The sequence below is a fragment of the Megalops cyprinoides genome, chromosome 19 (assembly GCF_013368585.1).
Source record: "Megalops cyprinoides isolate fMegCyp1 chromosome 19, fMegCyp1.pri, whole genome shotgun sequence".
Classification (NCBI taxonomy): Eukaryota; Metazoa; Chordata; class Actinopteri; order Elopiformes; family Megalopidae; genus Megalops; species Megalops cyprinoides.
In genome coordinates this window covers 11,558,940-11,578,934 of record NC_050601.1, presented here as the reverse complement: position 1 = coordinate 11,578,934, position 19,995 = coordinate 11,558,940, and the positions used below count along the sequence as shown (strand labels likewise).

At 45.1% G+C, this 19,995-nt stretch overlaps 1 protein-coding gene and 1 non-coding gene across 2 annotated transcripts in view; both read left to right on the top strand.

The window, feature by feature from the left end:
- The first annotated feature begins 1,100 nt into the window (after positions 1–1,100).
- trpm4a (transient receptor potential cation channel, subfamily M, member 4a) overlaps positions 1,101–19,995 on the top strand; it is an 18,968-nt gene continuing 73 nt past the window's right edge. Inside the window, exons 1-28 of the mRNA XM_036552608.1 lie at positions 1,101–1,263; positions 3,952–4,013; positions 4,236–4,413; positions 5,826–6,006; positions 6,736–6,905; positions 7,265–7,442; positions 8,728–8,792; positions 8,883–9,119; positions 9,391–9,493; positions 9,715–9,833; positions 10,281–10,589; positions 11,038–11,139; positions 11,630–11,758; positions 11,887–12,016; positions 12,661–12,806; positions 12,971–13,083; positions 13,173–13,277; positions 13,431–13,477; positions 14,408–14,640; positions 15,266–15,381; positions 15,616–15,748; positions 15,962–16,136; positions 16,426–16,591; positions 16,920–17,101; positions 17,756–17,888; positions 18,057–18,129; positions 18,930–19,023; positions 19,569–19,995. The exon at positions 19,569–19,995 is cut by the window's right edge and continues 73 nt beyond it. Of these exons, the coding sequence (XP_036408501.1) occupies positions 1,195–1,263; positions 3,952–4,013; positions 4,236–4,413; positions 5,826–6,006; positions 6,736–6,905; positions 7,265–7,442; positions 8,728–8,792; positions 8,883–9,119; positions 9,391–9,493; positions 9,715–9,833; positions 10,281–10,589; positions 11,038–11,139; positions 11,630–11,758; positions 11,887–12,016; positions 12,661–12,806; positions 12,971–13,083; positions 13,173–13,277; positions 13,431–13,477; positions 14,408–14,640; positions 15,266–15,381; positions 15,616–15,748; positions 15,962–16,136; positions 16,426–16,591; positions 16,920–17,101; positions 17,756–17,888; positions 18,057–18,129; positions 18,930–19,023; positions 19,569–19,597 (3,777 nt within the window). The 5' untranslated portion in view covers positions 1,101–1,194 and the 3' untranslated portion in view covers positions 19,598–19,995. The remainder of the gene's footprint in view (positions 1,264–3,951; positions 4,014–4,235; positions 4,414–5,825; positions 6,007–6,735; positions 6,906–7,264; positions 7,443–8,727; positions 8,793–8,882; positions 9,120–9,390; positions 9,494–9,714; positions 9,834–10,280; positions 10,590–11,037; positions 11,140–11,629; positions 11,759–11,886; positions 12,017–12,660; positions 12,807–12,970; positions 13,084–13,172; positions 13,278–13,430; positions 13,478–14,407; positions 14,641–15,265; positions 15,382–15,615; positions 15,749–15,961; positions 16,137–16,425; positions 16,592–16,919; positions 17,102–17,755; positions 17,889–18,056; positions 18,130–18,929; positions 19,024–19,568) is intronic.
- On the top strand, positions 8,353–8,461 carry LOC118795226. The gene has a single exon (XR_005005793.1). It is a non-coding gene; the product is annotated as a U6 spliceosomal RNA (small nuclear RNA).

Below are 19,995 nucleotides of genomic sequence, written 5' to 3'. Positions count from 1 at the left end.
CATGTATTGTAAAATGGTACAATCATACAAATGTGACCATGCCAACTGACATGACTACAGTATCTCATGACATTTTAATACTCTTTACAGTCCAGATAAATTAACTTCAAATAAGATGATGTAATATTAAAATACGGGTGGAAGATTCTAACGTTTACGGGATAACTGTTTAAGTGTTTAATGCACTTCTGAGATAGACACGCTGCAGTTAAAAGCAGTCTGCTAACAGACTAGACACCAGTGCGAATCACACTAAGATAAATACAAAGTGAAACTGTACACACGCCGACTGGACACTTCCGTTTCTGTCACAGCTCTATACAGAGAATGAGATCTATGTTGCATAGTAAACTCCTCTAAGCGTATGAAAGTCAAATAAAATCACTTGTGTGAGCTGTGTCGTTAAAAAAAAAACATATACACTATGACATTCTGTGTGCGTTTCTGACTTGTGCATAATACTAGACCGTGCGAATGAAACCGATTACGGACGACGATTATTGGGCTTTTAAATTGAAATATTCCTCTTTCCTTGCATTGCATTTGCATGGAAGTATTTATGGGGGGTGTGGTATGCAGACCACCAGTTCTGTTGTTGAGAGTCAATAACCACTTTCGTGCTGTTTCGTTGTTTAGTTTTAGAATCGTGGACAAAAACTAAGTTTTGAACTTTTCGTACGTTACTTACTAGACAAAGTTCATAAAATACAATATGATGGTGCATCAAATAAGCGATCATATATACAAAAATATCTCACCAAAAGTAGGCTACAATAAATCACATAACATCTGATAGATAAAAACTAGATCAATGTAATCTTGGCAGCTGCACACACCGATAATCCCGTTTTTAATTGACCAAATTTGGGACTCTTCGTCTTTTTTTTATCTATCAGACGTCTTCACTTATCCTCCTTCCCAATCCCTCTCCATGCTTTAAAGTTTAAACCACGCCTTACCTTTAGCGATACCTGTTCTATTCCGGGCAATTTGCAAAATTCCTTGTGGTCCCTGGTATCGTATGTAGGCGGGGGCGGGCAGCAGTGCGAAACGGCTTCCCGTGCAGTTTTCTGTCAGGACTCAGCGCAGGACATCAAGATTTTTACATGTTGTTTTCAGATCAGTGAGTTCGCCCCGATACCACTCCCCGATCATATAGGCTGCACGACGCCCAAAGCAGAGACGGAGCGCACGATGAAGGAGACGGAGAAAGAGAAGGAAGGTGGAGGGAAAGGAGAAACAACTAAAACAGAGAAAGATCAGGTACGGATTGTGTGAATAAGTAGTAAACAATAGTGCATGTCTTTATCCTCAAGTGTTCAATGTCGTTTCGAGGGTCTTCGCTTTCACTGAAAAAGACGCAGCGGTACTAGGAGAAAGTTAAAATTTGCTAACGTGTCAGATGCTGTATTTACATAAGCAATAGCCGACTTCTAATAAGACGACAGGAGAGTGGCACGACTTGTATGTCATGAATGGAACTGGCCAGGCTTAGAAAAACAGGCTAAGGAAAGTCAAACAGGTTGGCAGAAATACACCAGAGAATTCAGCAAATGGTGTTACGCGGAGTTGTCACATTACATAGCAACACCTGAGGTTGAGGGGGGTATCGGAATGTCATAAGGGCAATAGGCTACATTTCTAGCGGTGCTCTCCGTATTGATAAAAGTGTAAGAACAGAAGAATTGAGAACCGTCTTTGACTGTTACGACTCAAGCTATTGGAGCGGTATTTTCTTCACAGTTGCTGTAAGTCGTTTTAAAAGCGTTAAGGAACTTCTGCTGGGTTCCAAATCAGCACACCCCCACATTGCGAGTTCTGACTTGACGTTTCCTGCTTTTCATATGCCCGGGACCACCATTCTCCTTTTCTGCCCTGTCAAGCGCCGGCGTGTTTTTCCCCTCCGATGGTTTCACTATGCGTTCAGCGGTAAAATAGAACAAAACTGTGTGCTTCACAACCGGAACAATTGCAGTGAAACTCTATACGTCCCGCTCATGCGCTATGAATAGAAAATCTTTGATAGTGATGAGTGGCAATTCGCGAAGGACTCAACTCATCGCCTTCTGAAATTTGTCTTGATCGACATACTTTCCTTTAGGTTTTGCAGGTAACAACTCTAGAAGAGTTGAAATATTTGCAAATGATATACATGTTTCTTATCCAGTGATAACACAGAGATATTCTTGCATTTAGTTTAACAGAGTGTCTCTATTAAAACCATATACTCCATTATACCCTACGCTCAAGGCCCTTCCACACCAACCAAACATGAACAAACAAAGAAAGGAAAAGTGGGGTTTTTCCTGAATCTCTCCAAAGAGCTGCTGTGGGCCAAGAGCTGCTGTGGGATTTGTAGTAAAAACAGTGTCCTCCCTTGACCAATGTGGACTGACGACAAAGCTCAGCCTCTTTCTCATACAGACACGCGACACGTTTCTGTCAGCGCTTTGCTCCTGGGTGTCAGGGCTTCATGAGACAATCAAGGGAGAAGGGAGTCACTCCACCCCGCGCTAACACGCATCCCAGGTTTCATCTGAATGCTGTCGCACTGGCTGCGGTTAACATGATAAAAACACTGGCAGGGAGTGGGAGATGTACAGTGGAGAGTGAAGGGATGGGTGGACACAGAAGGGCTTAATCACCCAAATGCCCACCTTTCCGCTTGACTGGCCTAGTATTATCTGTACACGCTTGTCTTCCCTTACCCTATCTCTGTGTGTCCGTTTGCGCCCAGCGGTAACACAGTGGTGTTTGAATACAGCTGGACACTGTCAGAATATTTGCATTGCCTTTTAAGATTAGATAAATCCACTTAAGAGAGAGTGGGTGCAGTCCTTACACAATGCGGAACCTGTTCAATACTTTGCAGCAGCACCAATGCTGCAGCAGAAACAATAGATTGTAGGCCACAGTGTAACATGAAACAAACACACACACACACACAATACAGGGCAGAGTCCAACACAAGTGTCCCCACAGACAGTAGTGGAATATCCGCAAGGTCTGACGTCAAGTGTTGCTGTTTATCAGCTGACTGCAGCCCGTGTGATCTTCCTGCCCCTCCAGAAGCGTGTGAATGTCTGTGTCTCCCTCTGTCTCTCTCTCTCTCACCCTCTCTCTCTCTCTCTCTCTCTCTCTCTCTCCCCCAGACTTTCATGCAAGAAATCTGACACTCCTTGCATTCCTCACATTCTTTTTCTCCCCCTTTGCTTTATTCTGCTTCTCTCACATCACATCAAATCAGACCCCTGTCAGTGGCGGTGTTGGTACATTCAAGCGCTTCTAATCCCCTGCCGGTGCTCACTAAACTCTCCCAGGCCTCCCCCCCCCCCCCCCCCCCCCCCCCCCCCCCCCACATCTGCAGTGCTCTCTCTCTCTCTCTCTCCCTCTCTCTCTCTCTCTCTCTCTCTCTCTCTCTCTCTCTCTCTCCCTCTCTCTCTCTCCCTCCCTCTTTCCGTGCTCCCTCTGCACCACTCTGATCTGTCCTGGAGGCAGGGGTGTGCTCACACTGAGGGCTGGGCTCTGTGGTGATGAGTGCTGGGATGGCTCTTGTTAGTAGGATCCTTGTGCAGGCATCAGTTGGCCAGCAGCAGCATCCTGTGGATATTAAACGTCGAATAATAATAATATGTGGAATCAAAGGCAGAGAGAAAGAATGGATGAGTGTGGATAACACAGACAAGGACAGGTGACACTATCTTAGTGATCAGGAAACTGGGCTTGTTATTCAATGGGACACTTTGGTTGTACCCTTGAGCAAGGTGATCAAACTGAATTTCTTTAACAATTGTTCAGGTGTATAAATGGATTAGATGAAAAGTATTTGCAAGAGGTCTTTTTTCATGAGGGTGTCAGCTATGCAAATAATCATGATAATGTCTCTGCTCAGCCTATGCTAACAATAATATATAGGATTACATTTTAGTGAAAACAATTTTTTCATTCCAGAGCTGGATACCAAAGATTATCAAAAAGAGAGTGTGCACGACTTTTGTGGAAGATTCTTTCAGGTAAATTTCACTCCTGCCTCACTTGTAGTGTAACGGAAATAGAGTCCTGGCAGTCATTGTGTGTGTGCTGCATGAACTCATTTTGTTAGTGTCTGCGTTAACGTGTTTGGTGTCCTGTAGGTCAGTGCATGTATGTATTGTGTTGAATCATATTCCCCAGTGTCTGTGTTTTTTGTATTGCGTCCCGACCTCCATTGCGTGTCCCTCTCCCTGTCGCCTCAGTAATGGAGCCCTGTGTCAGTGTGGAGGGGTACGGGAGGCGCACGGTTCGATCGCCATGGGGGATTACTTCGGAGCAGCCATCGTGAGTCAGTGGGACAGTGCCCAGCACTCCTCGGAATACCCCACCGATGCCTTTGGAGAGCTGGAGTTTGCCGGTGCAGGGAAGAGACACAGTCATGTGGGTACCTCCTTCACAGGGCTGCTTCGTTCATTCCTTCAGCCCTCTTTCTGTTTTACTTTACTTTGACTTCAGAGCCTTTTCACCCGCCTAAGATAATAATAATCCTTTGCTCTTTCAGTGAAGCTGTACCTTTGTATAACAACAAAAAGTACAATGTCAATCAATTGCATTACAGTTGCGTGACAGAGAGGTAAAAAGTGAAACAACTACAGTGAATTATTTTACAGAATATCACAAGAGTGAAATATATTAAATAAAAATTAGTTCAGGTGTGTTGCACATCCCTCAAAGTATTTGAGAAATCTACAGCGTGATTGCAGGAATCCAGTGCTGTGTGTAATGGTGTCCTATGTAAAAATGTGATGTGACATTTGAGGGCCGGAAATAGCATGAGCACACGTTATATTTGAGTTGAACTAATGATGTGTGGTTCAAGATTGTGCTTAAAATAGTGTTCAGCTTTATACATTCAGTATCATAAGAACATATGAACATAAGAACATATGATGACGAGAACAGGCCATTCGGCCCAACTAAGCTCACCATTTCTTAATTAAAGAGTATCCAAAACTGCATCAAGTCTAGACTTGAACACAGCAAGGGTCTCTGCCTCAACTAGGGTCTCTGCCTCAACTATCCTACTTTCCGTCTCCCTCCGTCTATCTGTCTGTGTTTCTTTGTCTGTCTGTCTCCACCAGTTTCTTTCTCTCTCTCTGTCTCTTTCTCTTGTTCCCTCTCACACAAACTGGTTATCCAAACTACACACATAAAGATTTTATTAGGGGCTACTTGCAGGGGCATGACAAACATGCCGATGGTGGGAAGGTAGCTGATTTTCAGAGCGATAAATTTAGTGTACTCGAGCTATTTCTCCCTCTGTGTCGGCGTTAACGTTCATTCAGTCTCATGTTACTCACTTAAGCAAGTGTTAAGCACCCAGCCGCGGTGCACAACAGCTGACGGCTGCCTTTGTTTGCTCAGAGGCCTCAATCACTTAGGTCACATCCCAGGATTGTGTCTGACTCAGTGAACAAATCCAATGTGCTGTAATGCCCTGTGTCGCTCAGTGTATCTCCGCTGCATTAAAGGCATTATATCTGCCTCTCCCCAGTGTCAATAACAATGTGCCACAGTGTCCAGACCGTCAGTGTGCAGTGGGTGGCAGTGTAGCATAGTGGTTAGGAGCAGGACTCCTAACCAAAAGGGTGCGGGTTCAATTCCCAACTGGGGAACTGCTGTTGTACCCTTGGGCAAGGTACTTAACCCAGAATTGCCTCAGTAAATATCCAGCAACTGCATAAATGGGTCACATGTAAAACAAAATTGTGGCCTATGTAAGTCACTCTGGATAAGAGCGTCTGCTAAATACCAACAATGTAATATAACGATGCTCCTCTACCCTCCTCCAGTTCCTGCGCCTGTCCTGTGACACGCCCCCGCAGATTGTGTACACCTTGATGACGGCGCACTGGGGCGTGCCCGCACCCAACCTGGTGGTGTCGGTCGTGGGCGGGGAGGGCAGGGAGAAGGTGAAGACCTGGGTTCGAGAGGTGCTGAGGCAGGGGCTTGTCAAGGCTGCTCAGAGCACAGGTGACTCCGCCAAACTCTCTCCATTTGCTCTCCGTTCCTCCCCTTTCATATGCACACATACACGTATGAAACGCATATATGATCTGCGGTATGTGTCACAGCGCAGAGGCAACCTTATTGTAAGATTGTAGCTGTATATCTCATTGTGAGGCCTGAAAAAGAGGGCAGCCATTTACTGTGGGTTTAATCAAGTGACTGGTGGCACTGGGAGCAGTGCCTGGTTTCCAATGCTCTGCCTCAGGGGATGCTGCTGACTGGGAACTTGGTTGTGATTTCCTCTGAGTGCCTGGAGCAGCCAGCGGAACTCCCACCGTACTAATAAGGAAGTCCAGAGGACTTCTCTGGAAGTCCAATGCGTCATTCCTGCCTATACAGAGGCCTGCCCTGTGAAAGATGAAGAATAGACATTGTTGGTGTAACTCAAAACACTTATTTCCTGAAGGGCTTGCCATGTACTGCACAGTTTTGTGAAAAAAGGTTTATATTTATGTAAAGGTTATAAACAACCATACGGATGTAACAAGTATGTGACTGTTGAAACCTACAGAAAACAGGCTAACAGAGGTCACGGTTTGAAGTGGATTTAATGGTCTGTAAAGTGAAAGTTTTCGTGTGGATTAATTGTGTCAGTAATAAAATCCACTCTAGCGTTTCACAGGAGCTGGAGATTCTGGTTTGTACCGGAACTGCTAACAGCCGTTCTTTTTGTTCCCTCGCTCTTTGTCTCAGGAGCGTGGATACTGACGGGCGGATTGAGAGAGGGGGTGGGGAGGTGTGTTGGGGAAGCGGTGAGGGATCATGGAACTGCCGCCCCGTCTCTCTCACACACGAAAGTCATCGCCCTGGGCATCGCCCCCTGGGGCCTGGTCCACAACAGGCAGCAACTGGTGAACCCACAGGTGACGACCCCATCCGGACACCAGACATTACGTTATGTTTCCCTACATGCATTTAGCAGACACTCTTATCCAGAGCAACTTCCAGCACAATAGAACATAAGTGTATCCATTCAGGTTGAATGAGCAACAGTGTCAGACAAGACTAACAACCAGACCAGGGAGCGTGAGCATAACGCCATTCAAGCCCTAGCACAAGTTAACTTGTACGGTCTGACTAGGCAGCACAAGCCAAGTATACTACGATGCATCAGTCAAATGACACGCACAAAACCTACCACCACACAACTTGGGGTGCCAAACCCTAAGATTCTGCCTCTGCGCACCCCACAGATCTGTCTATTTCTATCTCTTCATCCCAGGGAAGTTTTCCAGCAAGGTACTATGTGCAGAACACCTCGCGAGACTCCTGCTGCCTGGACAACAACTACCAGGCTTTCCTTCTGGTGGACGATGGGAGCGTGGGGCGCAGAGGAGGCGAGATGGGATTCAGGGCCAGACTGGAGGATTACATCTCCCACCAGAGGACTGGCATCTGGGGTGAGAGAGGGAGAGTGAGCTGGACTGGGGAATACAGAGGGAAAGGGGAGGTAGACAACAAAAGAGAGACAGGGAGGAATATCAGAGTTATGAGATGATAATGCTAGTTTTTCCTTAAATGTGGAAATGTTTGCAGAGTGGAGACGGTTGAGGGATATACTTAATGTAGATATGTTGTTAAATTCCGTCAGTATTTAGTGTATATTTGAGTATCATTTCAGGTTATGTAGAAGACAGAAATCTGGGGCACAGTTTTCAGAATGTGTTCAACATTTCTTTCCGTACCTTTGGTCTGGATTTCAGTTGGAGGAGTTGCATCAGCGTGACCTCCTGTGTTCATATTTTGGCGTTGCAGCATTAAGCAATGTCGAACGTGATAGTATATAGGAAAAATTCATCTCAATTACCAGCGTAAGCTATTTTAAGAAGTTAAACAATTAGCTAATTTGCGACTCTCACTTGGCGTCTTGCTGGCCATTGAGAAGTGATAACACTGGCAAGCAACCTTAACTGGAATTATACTTAAAGTGTACCTCTTGAAGGTTATTTCATAGCCTTGGTCCAGGTTTTCATGCCAGCGACATGCAAATGAATCAATTTTATAGAGAAATGGATACCTGGTACTATTTTGACGCCATACTCTTCAGCACTGATTACGCAGACGCAGCGGTAGAATTTTGTGCAAAATTAGTTTCCCATCATTCCATGGGGTTTACACAAGATACACTGCCAACTTTGTAGATACATTTATTTCAATCATATATTTTATGTGACATCACATCTTGTTGGGAGACATTTAGAATAACAGAGGCAGAATTAAAATGAATTTGAGGTGGATGATATATCACCATGAATGTAAAAATCCAGAATAATTCGCGGTTTCTATTCGGGCTTGTTTTAAGAAAGTATTGTGTTTGCTGTTGCGACACACATACTAAAATTGGATCGATACAGAGAAGATTAGCATGGCTCACATGCGCAAGGATGATACGCATAATTGTGAAGCATCCAACTTTTCATACGTAGAAATAAAAATTTTCTTTACTGGTTCATATGTCAAGATCTCCAGTTTGGGACATTACCTGTGAATACGTTGTGGTTAGATGGAATATTACGCTCTTATTCTGTACTCTCTAAAGTCAAAATGTGTTTCATTGGCATAGTTATAGTTTTGTCACAGTAAATAACACAGTAAATAAACACTAACACAGTAATGGTACTAACTGATTATCCTGATTGTGATGATAAATTCCTGATGGCAGATGATACTTGATCTCTGTTTCAGGCAGTGGAAGCATCGAGATCCCAGTGCTGTGCATGCTTGTTGCAGGAGAAGCCGCCATGCTGGAGGTAACATGACAGTGTTAATGGGAGAAACAGGTCTGTGTTACGCTACACTCATCTTGAAGGAAAACCCAAAATCTGTAACCTGTCTCACAGCGAGTGGACCTCTCCCTTCGGAACTGCACACCCTGGCTGGTGCTGGCCGGGTCGGGCACAGCAGCCGACCTCATCTGCGAGGTCCTAGAGGACCTCTCGTCCTTACCGTTGGCGTCACCCACCACTGAAGTAGACGGGGAAGGGTCCAACGTGGAGCTGCGGGAGAGAGTCAGGGAGAGGGTGAAGAAGTACTTTCCCTCAGAGGCAGAGAGAGAGACGGAGAAACTGACTGAAAGGGTGAGTGCAGCTTTTAATGCCTGTGGGCAGCAGGCAGTTATCATGTCAAGAAAAGACAAAAGCTGTTCTGTGTAAAACCTGTTTTCCAAGCAGTAACACAGGCATGTCATTATTATCTCCAGTTAATTACATGTACTGTTTTCTGGGCAGGTATCTCTCCTTTTTTTTGCCTCTAACTTCATCTGTTAGAGGCAAAAACAGAACTCTAACTGTTTTTAAATCTTCTACCTGAACTGCAGTACTCTGTCCTATCTGTCATGTTCCCCTACAGACTCTCAGCATCTATCAGAACAGAGACCTGATCACAGTGTACAACAGAGAGCAGGAAGGACCTGATGATTTTGACACTGTAATACTCAAAGCCCTGGTCAGAGGTAATCGCGCTGTCCTCCTGTTGGTGGCTGGTTAAGTAAAACTGTCGTGTTTGGCCTTGTTTCTGTTTGCACTGTACTCATTAACATCAGACAGATTCCCGGTCGTTTTTTGCGACCCAAAGATATGAGGTCTTCGCGGGTATGAAAACTTCCCCTGTGAGTAGTAGCGGTTTGGGAGCGCTGTGACTAATGGCGACTGTGTCTCCTGTCCGGCTGGTCAGCCAGTAAACGTGTTTCCAGTGATGCCAGCGAGTACACGGAGGAGCTGAAGCTGGCTGTGGCCTGGAACAGGGTGGACATCGCCAAGAGCGAGCTCTTCAATGGGGACATCCAGTGGAAGGTGAGAAGCCTTCCTGCCTCACCTTCAGCCCTGACATCGAGCAGCATGTCTGTAGCATTGAACTCAATAAGCCAAGACACTAAAACAGTCCTGTACATCCTACACAAAATTTACTGAAAAGGAAACTTACCACCGAGCAGGGTTTTTCTGGGCCACCACTGCAGGGTTCAGTATCAGTCAGTGGGTGTAAGCATTACATAACATTATTGGTATTTAGCAGATGCTCTGATCTAGAATGACTTTCATAGTTTACAGTTTTTACATGCTCTCTATTTATACAGCTTGATATTTACTGAGGCAATTTTAGCTTTGCCCAAGGGTACAGCAGCAGTGCCCCAGTGGGGAATCAAACCAGCATATTTTTCATTGTTATGAGCCTTGTTCCTTCCTGCTACGCTACACTGCCAGCATTTTGAAACCTCTTTCTGTGCACGTTGTTTCCGTCAGTACGAGGACCTGGAGGACTCCATGACAGACGCCCTGGTGAACGATAAGCCCCAGTTTGTGCGGCTCTTCACGGAGAACGGCCTGAACATCCTGGACTACCTGACGTACAGGCGGCTGGAGAGCCTGTACCGCTCGGTGTCGGACAGCTCGCTGGCCTACACCCTGCTACAGCGCAGGTTGAGTGAGAGGCAGACCTCCGCTGGCTCCGTGCTCTCCGTCCCCACCGGGCTAGACCCCACGCTGTCCCTGAAGGTGCCAGAGAGTCAGATGACAGGACCCAGCTCTGCCAAGGAGCTCAGTCTGTATGAGGTAGGGGTCTAACACATGGGAGAGGAAACTGCAGGACTGTGTGAATACATTACATTCTATTTGTTGCTCTACTGAATCTTACAACGCAGTCATCTGTTGTGGCTTGAAGAGGTGTGTCATAACAGACGTCAAAGAAGGGAGTGAAAGAGCTCTTGAGGCTATGTACAAACAAGGCCAGTATGAGTTAGAGTAATGCCAGTCACTGTTACAGGAGAGAAAGAAGAGGCAGGGCAGTGGTAGCTGGATACAGGCAGTGATTGGTGGATGGTGCAGAGTTTGGATGGAAGTAACCAATCAGAGTAGATGTACAATAACCTAACTTGCCTAATGTTACCTGCACAGGTGACCGGTCAGGGCTTGGACAAGCTCAGTTCAACACAGTGCTGGAGTGCCTGGCCGGTGCTGTTTGTTTCCACTTACACTGATGATCTCCCCCGTCCTCTATCAGGTGTCACGGCTATTATGGGACATCTTGGGGGATGTATGTCAGCCCTTTTACTACACCCCACTGGGACTGGACCATTCCACTAGCACAAGGAAAGCACTCAAGGTAGTGTCCATAGACTCTGCCTAATCTGCCTTCTTTTCTAGCCTTTGCATCTTCATCTTAATCACTCAGTTTTTTCTTTATTTTTTGGAGAGCTGGTAGTTGCAGGTAATTGTATAAATGTTGAATTGGCTACCACTTAGTCAGTATTCTCCTTCTCTCCCTATCTCTCTCTGTTCATTTCAGTTCAGTTCAAATCAAGTGACTTTACTGGCAGGACAAGCACTATCACATTTGAAGTAAACATCAGGAAACTGATTTCTCTGCGGTTACTGATAGCTCCACAAGGCCAAAAGAAATGTAGAACTTTATAGAAATGTGGAAATTATCTACATTATTTGTTTTAATAAGATTGGCAGTTTAAGTGCTATGGTATGCTTATACACATTGGAAATGAAAGGTTTTAGAGATAATTTGAGAGGTAATTCTTTGAACTCTTTACTCTTTATGAGGGAGAATTCTGAAGCATATACTCTGTGTCTCTCTCACTCAGCAAGTGAATAAGCTTCTCCTGGGGGAGTGCTTGTACCGGGACCAGCGCTGCCTCTCTCCCTGGGCCTCCCTCTTCATCTGGGCTGTCCTGCAGAACCGCAGCGAGATGGCCATCTACTTCTGGGAGATGGTAACACACGCGCACGTGTGTGAGACGCAGTGTTGTGAAGAGGCAGCGGAAAGCGAGCATGCTGTGTGACGGGCTCTCTCTCTCTCTCTCTGTCTCTCCCTCTCTCTCTCTGTCTCTGACTCCTTCAGGCAGGCGAGTCTGTGCTGAGTGCCCTCAGTGGCTGTAAGATGCTGAGGGAGCTGTCCAAGCTGGAGGGCGAGACCGAGACCAAGCTGTCCATGAAGGAGCTGGCACAGAGGTTCGAGAACCTGGCCCATGGTGAGGGAGAGGAGAGGTGCATATACAGCTTCTCTCTCAGAGCTGCAGTCATTAAAAGATAAATGTTTATTATTGTTTTAGTCTTGAGTATCGCAATCAAACACACTCTTCTCAGATGTAAAGCTGGACAGGAACTGTGGGCTGTCAGGTACAGGCTAAAGACAACAAAGAATAGCAATTAAATATTGTTCCACCAGAAATGTGTTAAAAAAGTTATATTACATTGAAAATTCTATTGCTATTCTATCAAATCTTTGGAAAGCAAACTATGACTGTGCTATGTATAGTGTAATGCAGAATAAGTTGGAATTGACTTCTTACACATAGCTATCAAAAATGTGGTTTGTACCTTATACAATATAACTGAGACAGCGATGTCTTCAAATACAATGATAGCATGAGTATTCCTTTCTAAATGAGGCATGGAAGTATTGTAAAGTTGATGACAATTGTTTGCATTCAGGTGATTCTGCAAAATATCTGTGGTGCATACAGCATGTGGAGGTTTTCATTTAATAGTGTAGCTATGGTGTATGGAGTATACTAACCCCTTAATTCTACAATACTGTGCTTATAGTGTACTGTTCCCTTAATTTTGCACTATATATGATACACATGGAGTATTAAACCCTTCCTGTCTGCAGACGTCTTCAGTGAGTGCTACCAGAGCAGCGAGAGCCGCTCCTTCACGCTGCTGATCAGGAAGTCTCCAGTATGGGGCGGGGCTACCTGCCTGCAGATGGCCACTGCAGCTGACGCCCGTCTCTTCTTTAGCCACGACGGTGTGCAGGTCTGTCCTGTCTCGCGGAGCAGCTCTGTCACGGGATTACCTGTATCTGTGAAGGAAGAGTGCGGAATGAAGCCATATAAAGTGTGTGTCTGTTAGGCTTAGCCTGTGACTGACACCCTTCTTCTGACCGTGTTTAGTGATCGCCCTCTCTCTCTCTTTGTCAGTCTCTGCTGTCTCAGATCTGGTGGGGAGACATGGAGAGAAGCACAGAGGTGTGGAAACTCATCCTGACCTTTTTCCTGCCGCCCTTCATCTACACCAACCTCATCTCCTTCCGGTTAGCGTCCAATCTCTCATTCCTCTGTCTTTCGGCGTCTGCGCACCGAGCTGGCCGGTCTGTAACGCTGTGACGTTTCTCTCTCTCAGGGACCAGGAGGACGAGGCGAAGACCGATGACATCCCGCACCTAAGAGAGACGGACAGTCTGGACGGAGGAGAGACGGTGCTCTCTCTCGCTGACATCATGCACACGTAACCACCTCGCTGCTTCTGCTCCTCCACGTTTCTGCTTCTACCCGTCTCTGTCAGCCTGCCTGTTCTGAAACACACGCTGTAGAGAGGTAGATCATTTAAACAGCCAGTAATTGAAGTCGGTATTGACCCCTCTCCTGCATGATGTTTCAGTGAAGAAGAAGCTGAAGAGTATAATGCTCTCAGGAACAGACCTAAAGGTGGGTTTGTTATTCTCTCTTCTTCATTCATCCTTCTCCTCTCAACCTCCATTACTCTTCTCTCATCTCTGTATGTTCCCCTCATTCAGCCTCTTATCCCTAATGAACTCCATATTCAGTACATTACTACTTATCTGCTTAGCAAGCGCCCTTATCCAGGGCAGTGTGCACAATGTACTTTTCTAGATGTATTTTTTTTTCATCCATTTGCACAGCTTCTTCAGCTAATTCAGCTCATGCACTTTGCTCAAACTTACAAGGGTAGTGCCACTCCTGGGAATCAAATCTGCAACCTGTGAGTTAGAGGCCAAGCCACTTAACACCACACTCCCACTTAAATTACTTTTCAACAATGTGTGACTGTTTGGCCAACAATGACCAGCGATGTCCGGATATACTCCGTTTACACATTCTGCGTTGATTCAATCAGTGTGTACATACTGTTGTAACCTTCTTTTTCTCTCCATGTCAGTACCATGTGGTCTAAGCATTGTGGGGATACTGTATGCCTCATTAAAAAACACAGTGTCAGTGTTCATATAGAATTCAAACTTGGAACTTTCTTGTTACTATCCATCACATTACATTATTGGTATTTAGCTGACCCTCTTATCCAGAGTGAATTACATAAGTTATCATTTTTTACATGTTACCCATTTATACAGCTGGCAATTCTGGGTTAAGAGCCTTGCCCAAGGGTGCAACGGCTGTGCCCCAGTGGCCAATCGAACTGGCAACCTTTCGGTTACGAGTCCTGCTCCTTACCCCTATGCTACACTATTGCCTCATACCACAGCCCTTCATCAGTCTGAATGTTGATATGTGGTATTGCTCACCCTGTTAGTATCTGTATTCTGTACTAAGCTGCTCTCTGTCAGTGCAGCTGTGGTTATCACCTGTAGTATTAACCTATTCTTCCTCACTCTCCAGGCTCTTCCCCCTCAAGTTCGAAGCGGCCCTTTGTGGTTTCACGATGGAGGCAGTTCTGGTTCGCACCGGTCACTTCATTTCTTGGCAACGTGCTGATGTACTTCCTCTTCCTTTTCCTGTTTGCCTATGTGCTACTGGTCGACTTCAAGCCGCCACTCCCTCAGGGCCCCGCCCCTATGGAGTTTGTGCTCTACTTCTGGGTCTTTACCCTTGTGTGTGAGGAGATCCGGCAGGTAAGGGGACAGAGTGTTATTTCCCTGCCAACACATGGGACACTGCAGCACTCTGACACTTCCACTGACAGAAGGAAAGAGTCAGCAAAGCACTCACAGTGCCAGTACTCACAGTGGACAGTCTGCTGCTTCAGCCAGTTAACATGTCATGATGTACAGTACCAGTCAAACGTTTGGACACACATTGTGTTCTTAATTTTTTACTATGTTCCACATTTTAGAATAATAGTAAAGACATCAAAACTATGAAATAACACAAATGGAATTATGCAGTGACCAATAAACTTATATATACTTATAACGTTTATATTCTTCAAAATACCCAAAAAATAATTTTAATTTTTTTCAAGCATTTAAGCATAAGTATTTAGATGAACATGTCTTTGAATGTATGTTTCCCATTACCTTAATCAGGTGTGTCCAAACTTTGGACTAGTACTGTATGTCACCAGAGGAAATTACTTCTGACAGTGAAACAAAGGGCAGTACATAATCAAAGTGTTAGCATCATATGGTAGTGAAAGTAGAGAAAGAGTGTGTGTAGAAGTAAGAGTCCATGGAACAGTTTGAGTAAGAGATGTACATACAGTGCTCCTTACAGTAGGGCCGTCTGTATCCCTCACAGACCTTCTTTGTGGGCAGCACCACGGTATTCCAGAGGATGAGACTGTACATTCAGGACGTGTGGAACAAGTGTGATCTCACGGCCATCACTCTCTTCATCTTTGGCTTGTGCTGCAGGTAACTTCCTCTCCGTTGCTTTTGATGTGTGAGATAATGTAACAGCATGGCAAATTTAGCAACCGCACAACATGTAATGTAACGACTAACTGCACACAGACTGCTCTGTGACAGAAGTTACACTTCAGCACTGTGTGTGTGTGCGTGCCTGTGTCTCTGAGTTTGTTGGAACTGTAAGCCCTGTCTCTGTCTCACCTGCCTGTTTCATTCTCTCTCCCATTCCATTTTTGTCAGAATGTTCCCGTGGTCCTATGACTTTGGCCGGGCTATGCTCTGTCTTGACTTCATGGTGTTCACCCTGAGACTCATCCACATCTTTGCCATCCATAGACAGCTGGGACCAAAGATCATTATCGTGGGCAAGATGGTGAGAGGGCAAGAGGGATGGAGGCAAAAAGGGAGGGGAGTGTAGAGAAAAATGATGCGAGCCTTGCGGGAGAGTCAGTAGATTTCAGAAACAGGTCTCCAACGTTTGATTCAAATGTTTCAGTTTAGATATATCTAATGGGCATGACAGTTTAGCATGTTCTAACACTACCTCTCCCCTTTTCCTCTCCCTCCATCCCTTTCTTTCTTTCAGATGAAGGATGTGTTTTTCTTCCTGTTCTTCTTGGGGGTGTGGCTGATGGCTTACGGTGTAGCCAATCAGGCGCTGCTGTACTCCTATGATCCCCGCCCAGATTGGATCCTGCGGAGGGTGTTCTACAGGCCCTACCTGCACATTTTTGGACAGATCCCCTTACAGGACTTGGACGGTATTTTGTGTGCACGTGTGGATGTATATGTGCTTTTACACAATGTGGTGCCTCAGCCTTTGTTCTGGAGGGCCTGCGGTTTCAGCCGGTTGTTCAGCTCCTTTAACACTAAGCACCAAAAAGGCAGAAAGATTACAAAGCAGTAGACACCTTTCTCCCTCTATCCATCTTCCCCTCTCTGTCCATCACTTGTCTTTGGATCACTCTGTTTTCTGAGCCTCTCCTGCTCTGTCTGTCACTCTCTGTCTGTCCCACCTTTTCCGTTCATTATCTCCTGTTCCTTCCCCAGCTGCGAAGGTGGAAGAAGTGAAGTGCACAGACAACACGACTCTGATTGAGGCCGGAGCGGAGCCCTGTATGAACCCCTACGCCAACTGGCTGGTCATCATCCTGCTGGTGGTCTACCTGCTGGTCACCAACATCCTGCTGCTCAACCTGCTCATCGCAATGTTCAGGTACATGGCTGCCCCTCTCCTGGGGTTCCGCTGCTCGGTGCCTGCACTTTCAAGGAGGGACCTTAGAGCTGTGGCTCAGGCTTGGGTGGCCTGGCCCCCCACTTTTCGTGTCTTTTGCTTTGTGGTCAGTTTGTGTGTTTTATTTCTGTGCCTCTGTAGATTTTCTTTTTCTTTTTTTTTACTTTGAGTTATATCCTGCACCTGATTCACAGTCCTGCCGTTTCCCTCCTTTCTCTTCATCTCTCTGTCATGAATGGAGCATGGTCACAGTGGCACGTTGCAGCATGTGAACTGTTCTCTGGGCCTCTTCCCTCTCCCCCCCGAACAGTTACACCTTCTCCAAAGTGCAGGAACACAGCGACACCTACTGGAAGTTCCAGCGCTACAACCTGATAGTGGAGTACCACTCACGCCCCTCCCTTGCACCCCCCTTCATCATCCTGTCCCACCTCCACCTCTTCATCAAGAGAAACATCCGCAAGGTCCCCTCCGTGAAGATCCGGCACTTCGGTGAGGGAGGGAAGATGGGATGAATATAAATACTAAAGGAAGACAGTTTTACCTCTGGCATAACTTTCCTGATGGACACTTCCTTGATTTGTGGCATGCAGCATGATAAACGATGAGTGCAGCCACGTTGCACATCATTTGCGAATGTTGTGATGTATTGTGAGTATGCACTTCCTGTATTGGGTTTGCACCCAGGACATGAAGCAATGCTGTGTGTTGTTGGTTTGCTTTGGATCAGTGATGACACTGCGTTTACTACATTTACATTTATTCATTTGGCAGACGCTTTTATCCAAAGCGACTTACATAGGTTACAGCTCTTTACAATGTTATCCATTTGTACAGCCGGATATTTACTGAGGCAACTGCGGGTTAAGTACCTTGCCCAAGGGTACAGCAGCAGTGCCCCAGCGGGGATCGAACCGGCAACTTTTCGGTTACGAGTCCTGCTCCTTAACCACTATGCTACACTGCCGCCCCTAGCATGTTTACTACATAGAGTGATGTGATTCAGAGGATATACAGGATGTATACAGAGGATTTAGGTTATGGAGGGATGATACAGAGTCGATATTCCTGAAGTGCCGGGTAGTGTACCGTTGTGCCAGGGCATCAATCCCCCCTGTGTGTCTCTGTGTCCCCGGCTTTTCTCAGTGCTGGAGCTGAGGGGCAGGAAGGCCAGCAGGCTGATGACATGGGAAGCCATCCAAAAGGAGAACCTGCTGTCCGCGCAGAACAAGCGGCAGAGGGAGAGCGACACAGAGAGACTCAAGCGCACCTCCGTCAAGTAACTAACTCTCCCTCACCTCTGTCTCTTTCTCTCTCTCACTCTCTGTCTCTTCAGTGCTCTGAATTTACTGCGTGCTCCACTGGGGTGTGTGCGTTCTGGCACTGAAGGGGGCGGGTGGAACGTGAAGTGGCTGTAATGGGGGCTGCTTGATTGTTTTGTGTGAAGGGTGGACAGTGTGCTGAAACAGATGGCCGAGATTCGAGATCATGATCGCAGACTGAGAGTGCTGGAAGCAGAGGTTAGTGTGGGGATTCCTCTCTTTGTATGTAATATGTCATCAGGCCTGTGGCAGAGGTAGATATAAGTGGGGCTCACAAACACTTTGGCTTGGGGTGTCTCCAGAATTAGTGGCCAAACACAAATCACAAAATACAGTATGACCTTAGAACTTTTTCTTGGCTAACAAGCAATCTGTAGTTATTAATGGTATTTTGGTAAGTGTACACAAAGGTAATTGTAATCATAGCTAATAATAATGTTACTGCAACACATTGCAGTATAAGTAACTGCAGTAACTGCAGTAATTGCAAAAGATGCAGGTCTGTTTTTCAGCTCTGGAAACATGTCAAAGTGTACGGTATTCTGTGTTCTCTTTTAGCTCATAGTATTACTCACTGAAGACGTTGCATTACTCAGAAGGGACTTGATCCAATTTAAAGTCAAAAGGCAGCTCTATATTAAGATGTCGTCTAGCTGTTACAACAGTTTTTAGTATACTGTGGAGGAATAATACTGAGACAATCCACATTATTCATGATGAATCTGACAATTTTTGTGCTAATTGAACGATAAAAGAAATTTCTGACTCATTGTGCTCATTTGTTTTTTAAAAGATATGACAAGATTTTATTGATGAGTATTCCTAAATAATGTGTGGTAATCACCATCTGTTAATTTAAATGTGCAATAAAATAATTAGCTGGCCACATAATTGCAGTTATTACTACACAGATGTAGACTACATGTTTTGTATGATTGCCTTTCCTTGCTCTCTGACTAGCAACTTTATAGTCCAGTATCTGTGTCTGTCTCTGTCAGCTGGAGTATTGTTCCAGCGCCCTCTCGTGGATGGTTGAGGCACTCTCTCAGAGCAACTTAATCAAACACACTCGACCACCACCAACTCTCAAAGGTATTCCATTCCTCCAACCAGTCTCTCTTTCACAAACCAAAGTTTGGACACACCTGATTAAAATAAGGGTAAACATGCATTCAAAGACATTTTGATCTAAAGACCTTTGCTTAAATGCTTGAAAATTCTAAAATCTTATTTAATTTTTTTGGCCATTTTGAAGAATCTAAAATATAAGAGTTTTGATTTGTTTATAACATTTTTTGGTCATTGCTAAATTCTGTTTGTGTTATTTCATAGTTTTGATTTTTGATGTCTTTACTATCATTCTAATGTGGAAAATAGTAAAAATAAAGAAAGAAAAGTATGTCCAAACTTTTGACTGATACTGTGTGTGTCATGTATACATGTTATGTAAATATATGATATAAATATAATATAATATAATATATCTCTCATAAATAGTATGAGAGAGAGCATCAGACATCTAGTACTAGTCTGTTTGGGCTTTTCTCTCTTGGACTGCATATGTCTGAATTCAAACTGAAACAAACTTCATCTGTTCATGCTTAAATAAGCCACTTGATAATTTGTCCCTGTTGCAGAGCCACCCCCCACCTCTCCGAGGTGTTGATCCCGTCTCACTTCTCCAGAGAAAGTGACAGCCAGGCACTCAGGGTCAGCGAGTGGAGGAGGCTTGCTGTTTTCTTACCGTCATTTCATTTTAATTCTCTTATTCTTATCTTATTTTTAAAGGCAGCTGTACTTTGTCAGCTGTTTTAACATTTCTGTTTAAAATTGTTTTTTAAATAGGCTTTTTAAATTGAACTGTTAATCTTCAACAGTATGTGTTTATTTCTTGTTTTTCACCTCTGTTATCACACAGACTGAGGAAGAGAGGAAGATTTGCGCATACACATACACACACACATGCAAACACGCACACACACAAACATACACATACATATGCACACAGTAATATTCAAGGAAACAGTGTGACACATATTTGTACATAGGGGAGCTTAAATCCAG